Source organism: Eschrichtius robustus, chromosome 3, assembly GCF_028021215.1.
Source record: "Eschrichtius robustus isolate mEscRob2 chromosome 3, mEscRob2.pri, whole genome shotgun sequence".
Classification (NCBI taxonomy): domain Eukaryota; kingdom Metazoa; phylum Chordata; class Mammalia; order Artiodactyla; family Eschrichtiidae; genus Eschrichtius; species Eschrichtius robustus.
This window is the reverse complement of record NC_090826.1, coordinates 103,583,206-103,596,291: the sequence shown is the minus strand read 5'-3', so window position 1 is coordinate 103,596,291 and position 13,086 is coordinate 103,583,206. Positions and strand designations below refer to the sequence as shown.

The window sequence follows — 13,086 nt, the reverse complement described above, 5'->3', positions numbered from 1 at the left end:
CAATAATCCCCTTGCAGAGGAACTAATTATGTTTGGAGAGGACGTGTGTGCCTGATAAAATAATTAAAAATACATTGCTATCCTTGGAAATGCAAATTAATGAGTGTTAAAGCAACCCTGTTGGTCACACAGATAATAAATAGATGGGTTTTCTCAAGTCTGTTAGGTGGCACTGATTGATTTCCAATTCTGGCTACACCAGGGCCTAAGCTGCTTTTGAAACAAAGGTGAGGGGGACCCCAGGCCCAGTGGGGACAGTTGTTATCTCCTAGGGGACAGTGGTTGGAAGCCTTCAGCCATGACACTCCCCCTCCCCCTCCCCCTGACTTTTCCTGGCTGAGAATAGAGGATGCTGAGATGCCTATTCTCCCTGAACTCCTAGCCCCTGCCGGAGCAGGACGGGATGGCGGCACTGTTAACTCCTCTGCCCTCAGATAACTGCCACAGCCCCCTTTCCTGCTACCCAGTGCTGTCAGGTCAAGGAAAATAAGGCCTTGGCTAAGAAGAGCCAGGAGCCAGACGGACCTTTGGGTGTGGGGAGGAAAGGGAGATATGAGGCCTTGGGGAGCTGATTGGAGCACTGTTGTAAAATTTTGTTGTAAAGCTTTTCCTTAGCAATGACTTAATAAGTCTTATGGAGAAAAGAAAGAAGAAAAAAAGAAGGGAAAGAAAGTCAGGCTACAAAATACCTTATCCTTTCACTAAAGAACCAATACTGATTAAGCACCTACTATGCAGAGCTTGCTCGTCAGTGGCATTTATAGATGGGATGGAGATGGAGTGAAGGAGAAACTGGGATTTCTGCCTTGAAGGAAGTCACAGTCTGATTGGGAGGCGGATTTGATGTGAATGAAGGGCATAGTCCCAACTCCTTTTCCAGGCTGGCATCAGGTCCTTTCCTACGCGTCTTATCTGGAGGCAAAAGACGACCTGGAGCCAGTGTGGCAGGACCACTGAGCGTTGTCCAGGGAATCAGTGACATGAGAGAGGGAAGCATCGCCCTGGGCTCTGCCGTGGGATCTCATTTAATCCCCAGCAGCTGTGTGAGGGAGGTACTCCTCTCCTTACAGATCTTTTGCATGGGGAGCCTAAGCCTCGTGAGGTGTGGCCAGCGGAAGACGGGCCTACGTCTTACGCATCTTTTCCTCCTGTGCAGCACTTTGTTCATAGGTCATCAATGGAGACTATCAATGGAGTCACCTAGCTCCTGGTGGGGGGATGCAATGGGTAGATGAGGTGACACACAAAGAAGCACTTAACGGTTTCTGGCACCCCATACGCGCTCAATAGATGTTCCCTCTGAGTCCTAGGTACCTCGCCCCAGGCCACAGACTCAGAGGAGGACAGACCCAGGGGGCTCTCCTCTCCTGGTCAGTCCAGTTCCAAAGTCCGCGCTCTTTCCACAGGGCTGCAGGCGCCTCTCGGGATTCGGCTGTCTTCACCGTCCTCTTCCAATCTGTGTGTGGTCCTGCTTCCAGCCCCTTTCAGGTCCACCCAGAGGGCCTTTTCTTTCTGTCTGTTTAGACTCAGAGTTGACAACTTCCTGGCCTTGCAGTACAGGCAGAGGAGGGAAATGAACAGAAGGGTGAGTATAACGAAGGGGCAGATGAATAGGAAATAGAGTAAAGGTACTGACGAGCAGATCCTGGAAGGAAACGTGGGCTCTGCAACAAAAAGGAAGAAAATAAAGAGAATAATTAGTCTCCAGCTTATTTGCACTCATCAGTTATAAACACTTCTGGGATTTATCGTTACAGGAAAATATATGTAAGAATAACGGGGCCAAATGGCAGGGTGCCCCTTAAACCACATGTGAGGAGCAAAGAAAAGGGAGCTGGGAGAAGAGAGCTCCAGGATGGTCTGTTCCAGCCTGACTCCCCCTCACCCAACAATTTCCAACCACCAGAGGTTCCCATGACCTACTTAAAATGAACAGCCAGAAAGAAAAACAAAACAAAAAACAAAACCTCTCCTTTAATCTTCTTTCCTCAGAAAAGATATCTATAATTCAACCCTCGTTCCCAACTCTGTTGCCGGTCCTGAATTTTTAACTGAGTTATTCCCACTGCTGCTTCTGAAAACACACACACACACACACACACACGCACACACGCATGTGCACACACACACACACGTGCACACGCACACACACGTGCGCGCACACGCGCACATGCACGCTCTGCACTGTCCTTATAAAACAACAGCAACTACAAGTAAGAAGGACCATCCCTTCCTGAATCTCCAAACTGCTCTCACACTCCCCCACCCCCATTCAGCTCCTTTCCCCTCTTGCTCTTACCATCACCTCTCCCTGGCGTGCTCACTGCACTGTATCCTCGAGGTCCTACTGGCCTCACTCTCCATCACTCTGGCCTTCCACCTCTCCTCAGGCACAGTTTTCCTCTTCTTTCTATCCTCTTCTCACACATGCCTTTGTTTAGACCTCTTTCATCCCCTTTTAACCATCTTTATCATCACAGTTACTTGAGTAGGTCTGACAGCGTCCTTTGTTTCTACAGTCCTTGCAGTGCCTAGCACATGTGCCTGATAACGTTTGCTGATCTGAATTAAACTGGATTCACTGCAACCACATGGGCAAAGGCTACCATATAAAGGCACGCTGAAGCATCCGGCAGCTGCAGTCCGAGGGGAAGCGCCATCAACACATGGACACGCAGAGCACGCACCAGCAGCCCCCGAGGGGTTCCTGGCCACACAGCCAGGGAAGCAAAGGCGAGAGAACTGCCAATGCCACAGGCTCCAGGAAGCAGTGCCTCGAGTTACTAGTCAAAGGACAGGGATTTAGTCTCTCGATGCAGAAAGACATATGCTTAAAGAGACACCAACTATTAAATGTAGTCTTCTGACTACATTTATTTATGGCAGGATATTCAAAATCAGGGCTGTTCTGAAAAATCTGATGCTAATAGTAGCTGTGCTTTTATTGGAAAATTGTAATGACCTAAGCACTTTCTTCTTCAGAGGTTAAGCTGTAGGATTCATGGGATTACAGACGCTTAGAGATGAAGACGACAGGTTTAGAGGTCAGTGCGACCAACCTCATGCTGCAAGAATTCCATTTTCGGCATTGCAGATACATTTTGCACATTGAAGGACATCTCTTTGTGGGAGGTTAAGAAAGAATCTAAACCTGTGTCCAGCTCCTGCACTGTAAACTCCGGGAGGAGAGGGCCTGTGTCTTACGCATCTTTTCCTCCTGTGCAGCACTTTGTTCGTAGGTTATCAATGGACACTAAAGAATGAGTCAATTGCATGAGTGATTTGCGCACACAGGAACCCAGGAGTAGCTGCCATCATGTTACCCAGAGTAAAGATCATCACTGAACATTAGCCTGGCAGCTCTGAACAGGGCTGGCAAGGAGCTACGGGGGTTTGTTGCCCGGTTCTTCTCTGGTCTCATTTATACTCTCCACCCTAGATCTGGTTTTTGTTTTTGAAAGCGTGGGCAATGATAAAGATAGATTTTGAATTCTTTCTCATCTCCTCTCCACATCCTACCTGACCCTCCTCTCCAAGGCCCTGCTTGACTACAATATTTCTCCCAGGTCTTACCTGAATACATTTGAAAGCATATGGTTAAGAAGGAGGTACAGACTGAAATGCTGAAAGAGAATAGAGCTGTAGAGTGGGTAAGAGTTCTGGCCTTGCTGCTTCACACTACTCATGTGCAGAGTAGGGATTGAGCACCTACTATGTCTCAAAGAGAGCTGGGTTCAAATCCTGCCTCTACAACTTACCGCTATTGACTTTGGACAAATTACTTTTCCTCTCTCTCTAATCATTAGTTTCCTAGTCAATCAAGTGAGGATAATAATTTCTAGAGTTGTGATGAGATAATGCTTAATAAAGCATTAAACAGTGCCTAGCACGTTTGTTGAGTCAGCAAGAAGTAAATACCAGCTAGAAAGCTACTAAGAAAGTTAGGAAAATCATAGGCAACTTTTTCCCAAGAGACCAGGCAGAAAAGAGGGCTGAACCTGCTGATTCCTCACTCAGGGACCACAGACTTGGCCATGTCCTTCCACGTCTCTCCCTTAAATCTCTGATCTCTCTGTCCCCAGGGCTGGGTGACATTCAGCTGAGAGTCAAATGATTACTTGGGAGACTCCGGCTTCCTGTTCCAATCATGAGAGGCAGAGAACTGGGAGGTAAGAGTCCGCGGCACCCATGTGTCACCATTGCTAGGATGGTGGTGTGATGTTGGGGGGTTGGGGCCGGCACACAGAAGGTGGAAAGAAACCTGGCACTTGGAGTTTCTGCCACTGAGACTCTAACCTTCAGTGTGAAGGGACTGCCAGAGGGCTTGACTATCTAAATGGGGCCGGGCTTAGAGCAATCTGCCATCCAAGGGCGACAAAGTGCGCCCGTCGCAGTGCCGAATTGGCCAACAGCTAGAAACTGTCAGCTCCAGTGCTTCTAAATTACCTCTCCTGGGAGGGCGGTGTTTGCTCTGGATCCCACAGTCACCATTCCCACCATCTGCCTCTCACCCTTATCTGGATTAGCATTAGTGACATTCAAAACCATTAAGGTTTGGCATTTTGAAGCAATCTGAGAAAGTGCTCAGTGCTCCAAGTACAAGGCCTGTAAGGCAGAGCCAAAAGTATAATGAGAACACTTCATCACCAGGTTTAGTTTGTAACTTGCTTCTACCCCCAGCCAAACACACCATGAGGAGCATTCCTTTCTGATGTTACCCCAGAAGTACCGACTTTAGAAGAAGAAAGGTGGAGGACGGTGAGGGGGTTACCAGCTCACCCCCAACCCCAGACTTGGGCAGCTGACAGGCCAGGTGTGGCCATGTGGGAGGGGTGGCTCCCGCCAAGAACTGAAAGCAGGATTAGGTAACCTGATACAAGTGCATCCCAGGGTAAGTGAGCCCCTTACAGCATCAGTTTCAACTCCATTGAAGAGTCGCTCGCTCATTTTTCATCAAGCATTTGTTGAACTGAGCGCTACGTGCCAGGCCTTGTTGGAAGCACCGGGGTAGCGTTGATAAATAGCATGTTCTCTCCAGAAACCTCGGTGTGATAGGGGCATATCTCTTTGAGAATCCACTTTCTAAATATATCCTTACCCCCACAAAAGCTGGGAAATAGTGACAAATACCATTCTACTACAAATAATCCAGTCCCCAGAAAGCTTTATAACCTTGCCTATTAATCACAGAGAATTCTCTAGAATGAGATACAAAAAGACTCAAGTAGCTGTAGCCCCCGCTTTGGCTTAGTCATAGCTAAGGAAGTAAGATGGAGAGGAAGAATGCAAGGTGCATTCCACCAGGGAAATACCTCTCAACTTTTCTGCCTTCACAGGAGCCATATGCTTCACAGGTCTATCAAGTAGTCCTAAACTAACCCAACCCAGAATTGCCAAATAAAGGTGGTAGAAAACCATTTGAGAAGTGAGAATTGGTAGCCTATTGTATTTCAACTGGACTTTATTAATACACAGAGCTGGTCCTGACCAGGAGGGCAGCTACACGGATTCAGTAAGTATTTGAGTATTGTTTCTGTGCCAAGCACTGTGCTCGTGCTGAGAACAAGACATTCAGTCTTTGCCTTCTCAGAAGGTATCGTCTGGCACCGATGATGGATGTTAAACAGGTGGGATGACTAAGAAAATAAGGTAAGTCACTGAGAAAGTGGCAGTTAAGTTGGTCGGTGAATGATTAGTAGGTGTTGATCTGGGACAGATAACATGAAGGAGGTGGTATAAGTTCACTCAAGCTGTTGGACTGTCAGTCATATCCACTCTCTTCTAATCTTCCTCTTCTTCCTCTCTACTGGCTCTTTTCTCTCTAGATGTAAAAGTGCTCAAGTCCCTACCATCTTCAAACCAAAACAGAACAAGGCAAAGCTTCACTGCACCTCTTGCCATTTGCTCTTGTCTTCTCTCTTTCCCTTTACATCAAAGCTCTTGAAAGCATGAACTGGATTTGATGTGTCCACTTTCTCCCTGCAGTCTGACTTTTCTCACTATTTTTCTGTAATTGCCCTATATTGTTAAACCCAATGGATATTTTCCTATTTTTGTCTTAATTGGCCTCTTTGCACTAGTCAAATCTGTCGGCTCTCCCTACTCTTGATACCCTCCTGCCTTTGGTGTCTATGATACCACCAAACCCTGGTTCTCCTCCTACCTCTAGGCTACTCCTTCCATTCTCCTTCACAGGTTCCTCTTCTGCAGTCCCCCGAGAAACAGCAGTGTATCGCAGGGATCCATCCTTGGGCATCATTATAGGCCATAAGCTGATGATTTCTAATCTATAACTCTGGTAGAGATCTCACTTGGAAATCCTGAAGTTTATTGGACAGATCTCCCTAGATGACTCACCGGTACTCCAAACTCAATTCCAGTCCTACTTATTCAAAATTGAACTCATCTTCCCCTTTAGTCCTTTCTCCTATATTACCTCATTTAGTGACTGTCCCCACTATCCACCTTAGGCCAGAAACCTGGTATTCATCCTCGATTCTCTTCTTCTGCTCGTTCACCATCCACATACACCTAATCAGTCTCTAAATCCTGAAGACCCCATCTCCTACTACGGAATGCAGAATGCCTGTTTTTCTCTCAGCCCTCACAGGCACTGCCTTAATTCAGGCCTTCATCTTGTCTCACCTGGGTCCCTACTATCAATTTCAAATAGTTCTCCCTTCTCTGTGCCTACCTCCCTTTCAATTCATTTTTAACACTGTTCCCAGGAAGAGCTTTCTAAAATGCAAATCGGATGTGTCACCCTCCTGCCTGAACTTGTTCAATGACACTCTGTAACTTCCATGAGAAAGCTCATCTTCCCTAGCTCCATACGAAAGACCCACTTGACATCTGTACCCTTTCCACCCCACTAGCCTCCTCTCTTGCCATCCCACCACAGTTTCTCTGATCATCTTGCATATACTTTCCTTTTCCCAAAACAGGTGCCTTCCTTTTTATAGGCCCCATACTCTGGGGAACCTTTCCAGATCTCTTCCCCAGCCAGCTCTTCATCCCAGCCCTGCCTCTACTCCTTCTTTAGTATCATGAGACTACTACTTTCATGACACGTATCATGTTGGACTTTACTTCCCCACCAGATTCAGCTCTGTGGGAACAGACTCCGTAATACATTTTTTTGTGTGTCCTCAGAAACTCATATAGTTATTTATTGAACAAATTAAAATATTTTATCACATAAATAGATATATACATAGGTAGATGTGTGTGTGTGTGTGTGTGTGTGTGTGTGTGCGCGTCGCTAGCACGTTTGGAGGTATAAGGGGAGAAGGAGGTAACATTTGTTGAGCACTTACAATATGCCAGGGACTGTGCTAGATACTTCATATGCATTTGTACCATAATCCTCATTTTATGAGAAAGCTGAGTAACCAGGGTATGACTTCATAGTTAGTAGGGAGGTGATAGAGCTGCAATTTGAGACTAGGCTTGTCTGATTCCAAACCCTGGGATTTTTCATCACCCACACTGTCTTCCCAACTACCAGAAAGGAACAGCCAGGCAGAAGAAGTGAGATGCTATATTATAAAGATTCACTCGGGAACACTTAACTGTACTTATAATGAAAACCCTCAGGTTCTCATGGTACAGGCTTTCCAGCTCCTTCAGTTGTGAAGAATACAAAGACCATTCAGTTTGTAACATTTTCTTTCCAGAGTTCATCTTTTTAAAAACCTTACACCTGTTTTATAAGAATTCCACAAAGATGAACAGTATATATATGCTTTGAACGATCCCATCTGTCTCAGAGGAGATGTGCTTTTTAGACACAGAATATATACTTTTTACAGTTATCATCTATTTATTCTACTACAAAAACGGCTGAATCTACAGAGCCTAGGAATTCCAGTGGGAAAACATGTATGGAATGTGCTCAGGGTGGGGACTTCCTATAATTGTTGAAATGGAAGAAAAGCTGATCGGAAGATAAATTCTGCCTGGATACTTGGGAGAAGAATCCTGCTGAAGAATAGTCAGGGGAAGAGAATGATGGACCCCAGCGAACAAGTTAGATAACTCTGACTTCTACTCTAGAAGTCTTGCTGGGGCTGGGATGCAACTGTCCCAACTCTGAGAAGGTGTCATCCGTTCTCAGTAGCCCTCTTTCCCTCCTACAGACTATCCCCAAAGCTAGCTGGTGCTGTAGGGCTGTTATCTTTATTGATCCTTTCTACTCTTCCTGGGATGGGGCACCAAGACCACACCTCCACCTCTCCAGTGACCCTCTCTCACTGTAAGTTTAACCTGTAGCTCACCTCTCGCCTTATCTTTAGACCCCAGCAGAAAGAGATGGCTCAGAGGATGAGCAGTCTACATCTACCGGCTCCTTAATCACCTGGGAAGATTTACTGGTCTGGCTGGAGGAATTTTTGCCTAATGAATGCCTATTGCATGCTTGGCATTGCACTGGCTGTAAGGAAGCCCTCTCCTCCTTCACAACCTCTTGTTCTACACACCTCCTAAAGCTGAGCACTCAGCAGAATAAGTTGACCTTCTCACACAGAGAAGGGTCACCCTTTGGCCAATGGTCTTCAAGTAGCTGTCTTTTTGCCAGAGCCTGTAAACAAGTTCTATGGGACACACTTCCTCCCTCGATGACTTTCAAGGTGCAATCAGGAGAGGCACACCCAATGACTATCATGACCAAAGATCCGATAGCTTGTTGAACACATCAGTAAGAAGCTTGCCACTTATTTGTTGAGAAAGGCTTTTTTTTTGTTGTTGGGTTCGTTTTGACTCAGGGAGCATTTAGATACAGCTGATTTTGGTTCAAGCAGATCAAACACAAAGTCACCATGTCCCTATTGCTCATCCCACTCCCACCACAGGTCAGCCTTCTGAGATTGGAGAATCAGCCAAGAGGTAAGGATGTCTGCTTCAAACATTATTTGGTTATTTAAAGGGATACAATGTTGATGGCTTTTTTGTTCAAGAGGGAAAGTGGGGGAGGAGGTCAGATGCCCTTGACATTTAAACGTCCATGCCAAAACCTCATGTAACCTTGTCTGCCCAAACTGAGTTACTGTTGAGAGAAATGGCGAAGTCATTTTCTTACGGGAATCTGTAAATTGTTTTCAGCCTGAAAAGAAGCAAAACATAGCTGGGTGGGAAAGCATAGGAAGGGAGACAAAAGATTCTCCTGACCACGAGCCATGGCAGATGAACCGCTAGTTACCTGAAGGCAGCACCGTGAGCACCACATGCTGTGACTCGTCTGATGCTTGGTTGACCCACTTGCTTGGGTTACTGTGTAGCTGCCACTCTGCCACCCTGCACCAGTACATTCCAGCATCCTCCATCTCCACTCGATGCAGCATCAGGACAAAGTCTGCAGGGGATGAACGGTAACAGTGCAGGCGCCTCCTGAGCCCCTCTTCGCCATACTCCAGCAAGCCGTCATGTTGCAGGTGCACCAGCATTTTACTTCCAAAATTTTCTCTGTTCCAGTACCACATCACAGAGAACAGGGAGGCTGGGCTGCCTGTACTCTCCAGGCTGCAGCGGATGGCCACCTCGCTGTGCTCGGAGACATTTTCTCTCCCGGACACTTTGGAGATGCGTACCTTACTTCCTAGGAAATAACATGGCGGTAAGTTCGAGAAGAACCCAGCTCTTAGATAGGACACCTCCTCTGAAAAGTCTACTTCTCATTGAAGGGATGCCATCTTATAATTTTTAGATATCAGGTCCTTCATCTTTAACACTTTTCCTTGACCCCTATCCTTCTTCCATATTTGCCAGAACATTCTCTGCTATGAATCAAACCAGCCACTTCCCTTCATCAGTCTGCCTCTTGCCTGCTGGACCTGACACTGAAAACCACCCAGCTTTGCCGGATGTTCTGCCCTGCTGCTTTTACTTCTCCCAGCTCAGCTCTCCCTTCTGCTTCCCAGAAAGGCCATTCAAAACTTCCAGCCCGCCCCTCAAGTCCCATGTTCCATCACTACCTCTTTTTTTTTTTGCAAATTACCCTCCTCCCATGCACTGGATATCACCTCAGGTATTAGACGCAGGGAAAGAGAAGGCTACCCAAGAGACTGCGCATTTTCATACATGCGTTAGAATATCACTCAAGGAGACTATTTACGTTATTGGATTAGACTAAGTTTTAAACAGATTTTGACATTTACTTTTTTAAAATGTTCGCCTTTTAACTCACAGGTAAGGACTTGGAAGGCTAGAGTAATCACACACAAAATAAATTATAGTATGCACTAAATTTTCAACTCTCCTACAAACATATTTATTGATCTATCTTGAAAAGAACATCTTTGCCTGATCCTAGATTCTTTTTTAGCTACCATCTTTACTCTCTCTTTCCCTTTGTAGAGAAGCATGTGAAATATTAGTTTACATGGTACTGTCTCTGCTTCCTCACCTCAAATTACTCCCTACTTTATTGCCATCAGCTTTCCAATCTCATCACTAGGCTCTGGCCAAGGTCTGCAGAAAAAGCCCGATTTCCCAGCGCAAGAGACCATCCAGTCTTTTTTGTCCTCTCTGCAGCTTCTGTCACTGAAATCCATTTTCTTCTGATATCCTCTCCTCTTTTGATTTCAGAGAAAGCATCCCTCCTACAATTCTTACCAATCCTTCTCAGTATCTTTCCCTGGGGCCTCTTCCTTAACTTACTTCCTACACCAGGGTACAAAGCTAGCTACTCTCAACCAGCCACACACAGCCCACAAATATGTTTTTATTTGACATCTTCAGTATTTTAAAAGAATTTGAATTCATTATGGACATTCCAACATGAGTGATGCCACCATAAAAAGATTTTAGGCATTTCTTGATAGACTAAAAGATTGAACAGCCCTGGTCCCACATTTCTGAATGGGAAGCGCTGGCTTGAGCTAAGAAATGGTGTGCACTTCTTAAAGGGGTGGGCGCACACTGTCAAGATTCAGCTTGGACAACTGGGAGAAAGGGATGCCAGCCACCCAGATGGAGAATGGAGTGGCCATGAGCCTTGTGGGATGGCCAAGATGATAAACGCCATCATGATGATTTGGGACATAAGGATGATTTGGGATATGCTGAGTGTGAGGCTCTCTGGGTCAGCCAAGTAGAAATGTGCAACAAGCAGATGGGTAGAAAGGCCTGGAGCTCAGGAGGTGGGGGCTAAGCATAAAAACTTAGAGCTGTTTCATCGAAGGTGGTCGTTGGTACCACCAAGGTGGTATTTAAGAGGTTTTGAAGGGCACAGAGAGTAAGAGGAAAAATGGGCTCAGGTGTCCCTGATGAACAGCTGCATTGAGCAGGGAGAGGAAGACGTGCCTGAAGGGCATGGAGAAGGGCGGCCAGAGCGGCAGGAAGAGACTCTCGCGCTCAGCTGCTATTTTGCCCCTGCTGCTCCCAACCGACTGTGAGCTCCTTTAGGCTCTGCCTTATTTATCTTTGGATTCCTAATTGCCTAACACATAGCAATGTTCATTATAATCTTATTTTTTGATGTTACATTGAAAATAGAATTTTCAGTGCCAAACTAGATTAACTTATTTGCATTGTGCTTTTGGATCTCGGCCAGTTCCTGAACCTTAGCTGTGATGTTCATTTAATTTTAATCAACATTGGAGGTGACCTAACTAATGCTGACAGATCTAATCAACCCTGCCCACATTTAGACCACGGCACTCTTAGACTAATGCAAATGAATGGAACTTCTATTTCATTTTTAAAGATCTCCTGAGGAGGAGGAGATGCCCTCAGTAAGCCATTCCAGCAGTTGACTACTTCTATTTGCCTTATGTTTAGGCAGCCAAATGTTGAAAAGCAGTCTCTCCATACATCCCTATAGAGTTGTACAGTTTCTGTTCACAGTGGGAGAAATATGCTTTGTATTACTCTCTTTCTGCCAAATTACAGTAGAGCCCCACTGGAATGACACAGCTTGTTTTACAGAGAGCTGGAGATACGATACCCTGGGTCGCTGCATAGACCAGCCTGCCAGGCTGAGAAGCAAACCAATCAAAGGGATCTTGCTCCCATCTAAGCTTCTCCAAATCTCAGCTTGACTCAAAGGGACCCCCGCCTGCTCTGGTGGGCTATCCAGTCCTGCAGTCATTGTGCAGGTGGGCACTCTTCCTATGACTATAGGTCATATTTTTACCTTCATCTAATCACTTCATAGAACAGCTGCCCAAGAAGAGATGGCAATTCTACAGAAAGATGCGTGAGACTATACTTGCAAGGTTTACCTGTGGACCTGAGTTTCAATTCTGTTAGACCTGACGTCTTTTCTCCAAGCTTGTGCCAAGTGCCATTTGTAGACCAGAGCCATTCCTCCACAGCGCAGTGATATTTGCCCTGATCGCTGTCTTCCACATTCAGAATGTGTAGCTGAAACAAGTCTTGGGAAACTTTCTCGGCGTGGAATTTTTGTTTTCTCCGTGTGGTCTGAAATTCATCCCCATATTTTACTACGTGGGTTCGGTCCATTTCCAGGATCCTCAGCCAGGGTGCATTAGTGGACATGGCAGAGAAGTACCAGATAACAGCCAACCGAAGGTTTCCAGTGGATTGGCACAGGATGTTACACTCTATGTCTGTGTTGGAGTTGATGGAGATCTCTTGGACTTGACTGCTTGAATTCACTTTCAGCTTGCTCTCTAAATTAAAAGAATGGTACCATTACCTTTGTTACTTTGCTAGAAAGTAGATCTTTAAGGTAGAAGGGACGTTGGAGGTCAACTAGGGCCATACCTCCTACATCCATCAAATGTGTGAATTCCCTCTTTAGCAGCCCCACTAACTGCTCACTCAGCCTCTGAACAACTCACTAACTCACAAAGCACCCATTCCACCTTTGGACATGCTGCCACTAGAGAACTCTTTCTGATATCAAGTTGAATTTTACTTCTCCATAACTTCCATCCACTGGTCCTAGTTCTACCCCTGCCCCGGAGGAGTGGGATAGGGAGTGTGGGGCAGGGAGGAAGTGTCATGCAGAAAAGCCAATCTCTTCCACATGAAAATGCTTCAGTATTAGATAACCAACAAGGGCCTACTGTATAGCACAGGGAACTCTGCTCAACATTCTGTAATAACGTAAATGGGAAAAGAATT

The 13,086-nt window shown here is 45.9% G+C and overlaps 1 protein-coding gene across 1 annotated transcript in view; it reads right to left on the bottom strand.

Moving 5' to 3' along the window:
- Nucleotides 1-1,371: 1,371 nt before the first annotated feature.
- CD101 (CD101 molecule) overlaps nucleotides 1,372-13,086 on the bottom strand; it is a 33,230-nt gene continuing 21,515 nt past the window's right edge. Inside the window, exons 7-9 of the mRNA XM_068537568.1 lie at nucleotides 12,219-12,629; nucleotides 9,197-9,592; nucleotides 1,372-1,664 (exon numbers count right to left, since the gene is read on the bottom strand). Of these exons, the coding sequence (XP_068393669.1) occupies nucleotides 1,372-1,664; nucleotides 9,197-9,592; nucleotides 12,219-12,629 (1,100 nt within the window). The remainder of the gene's footprint in view (nucleotides 1,665-9,196; nucleotides 9,593-12,218; nucleotides 12,630-13,086) is intronic.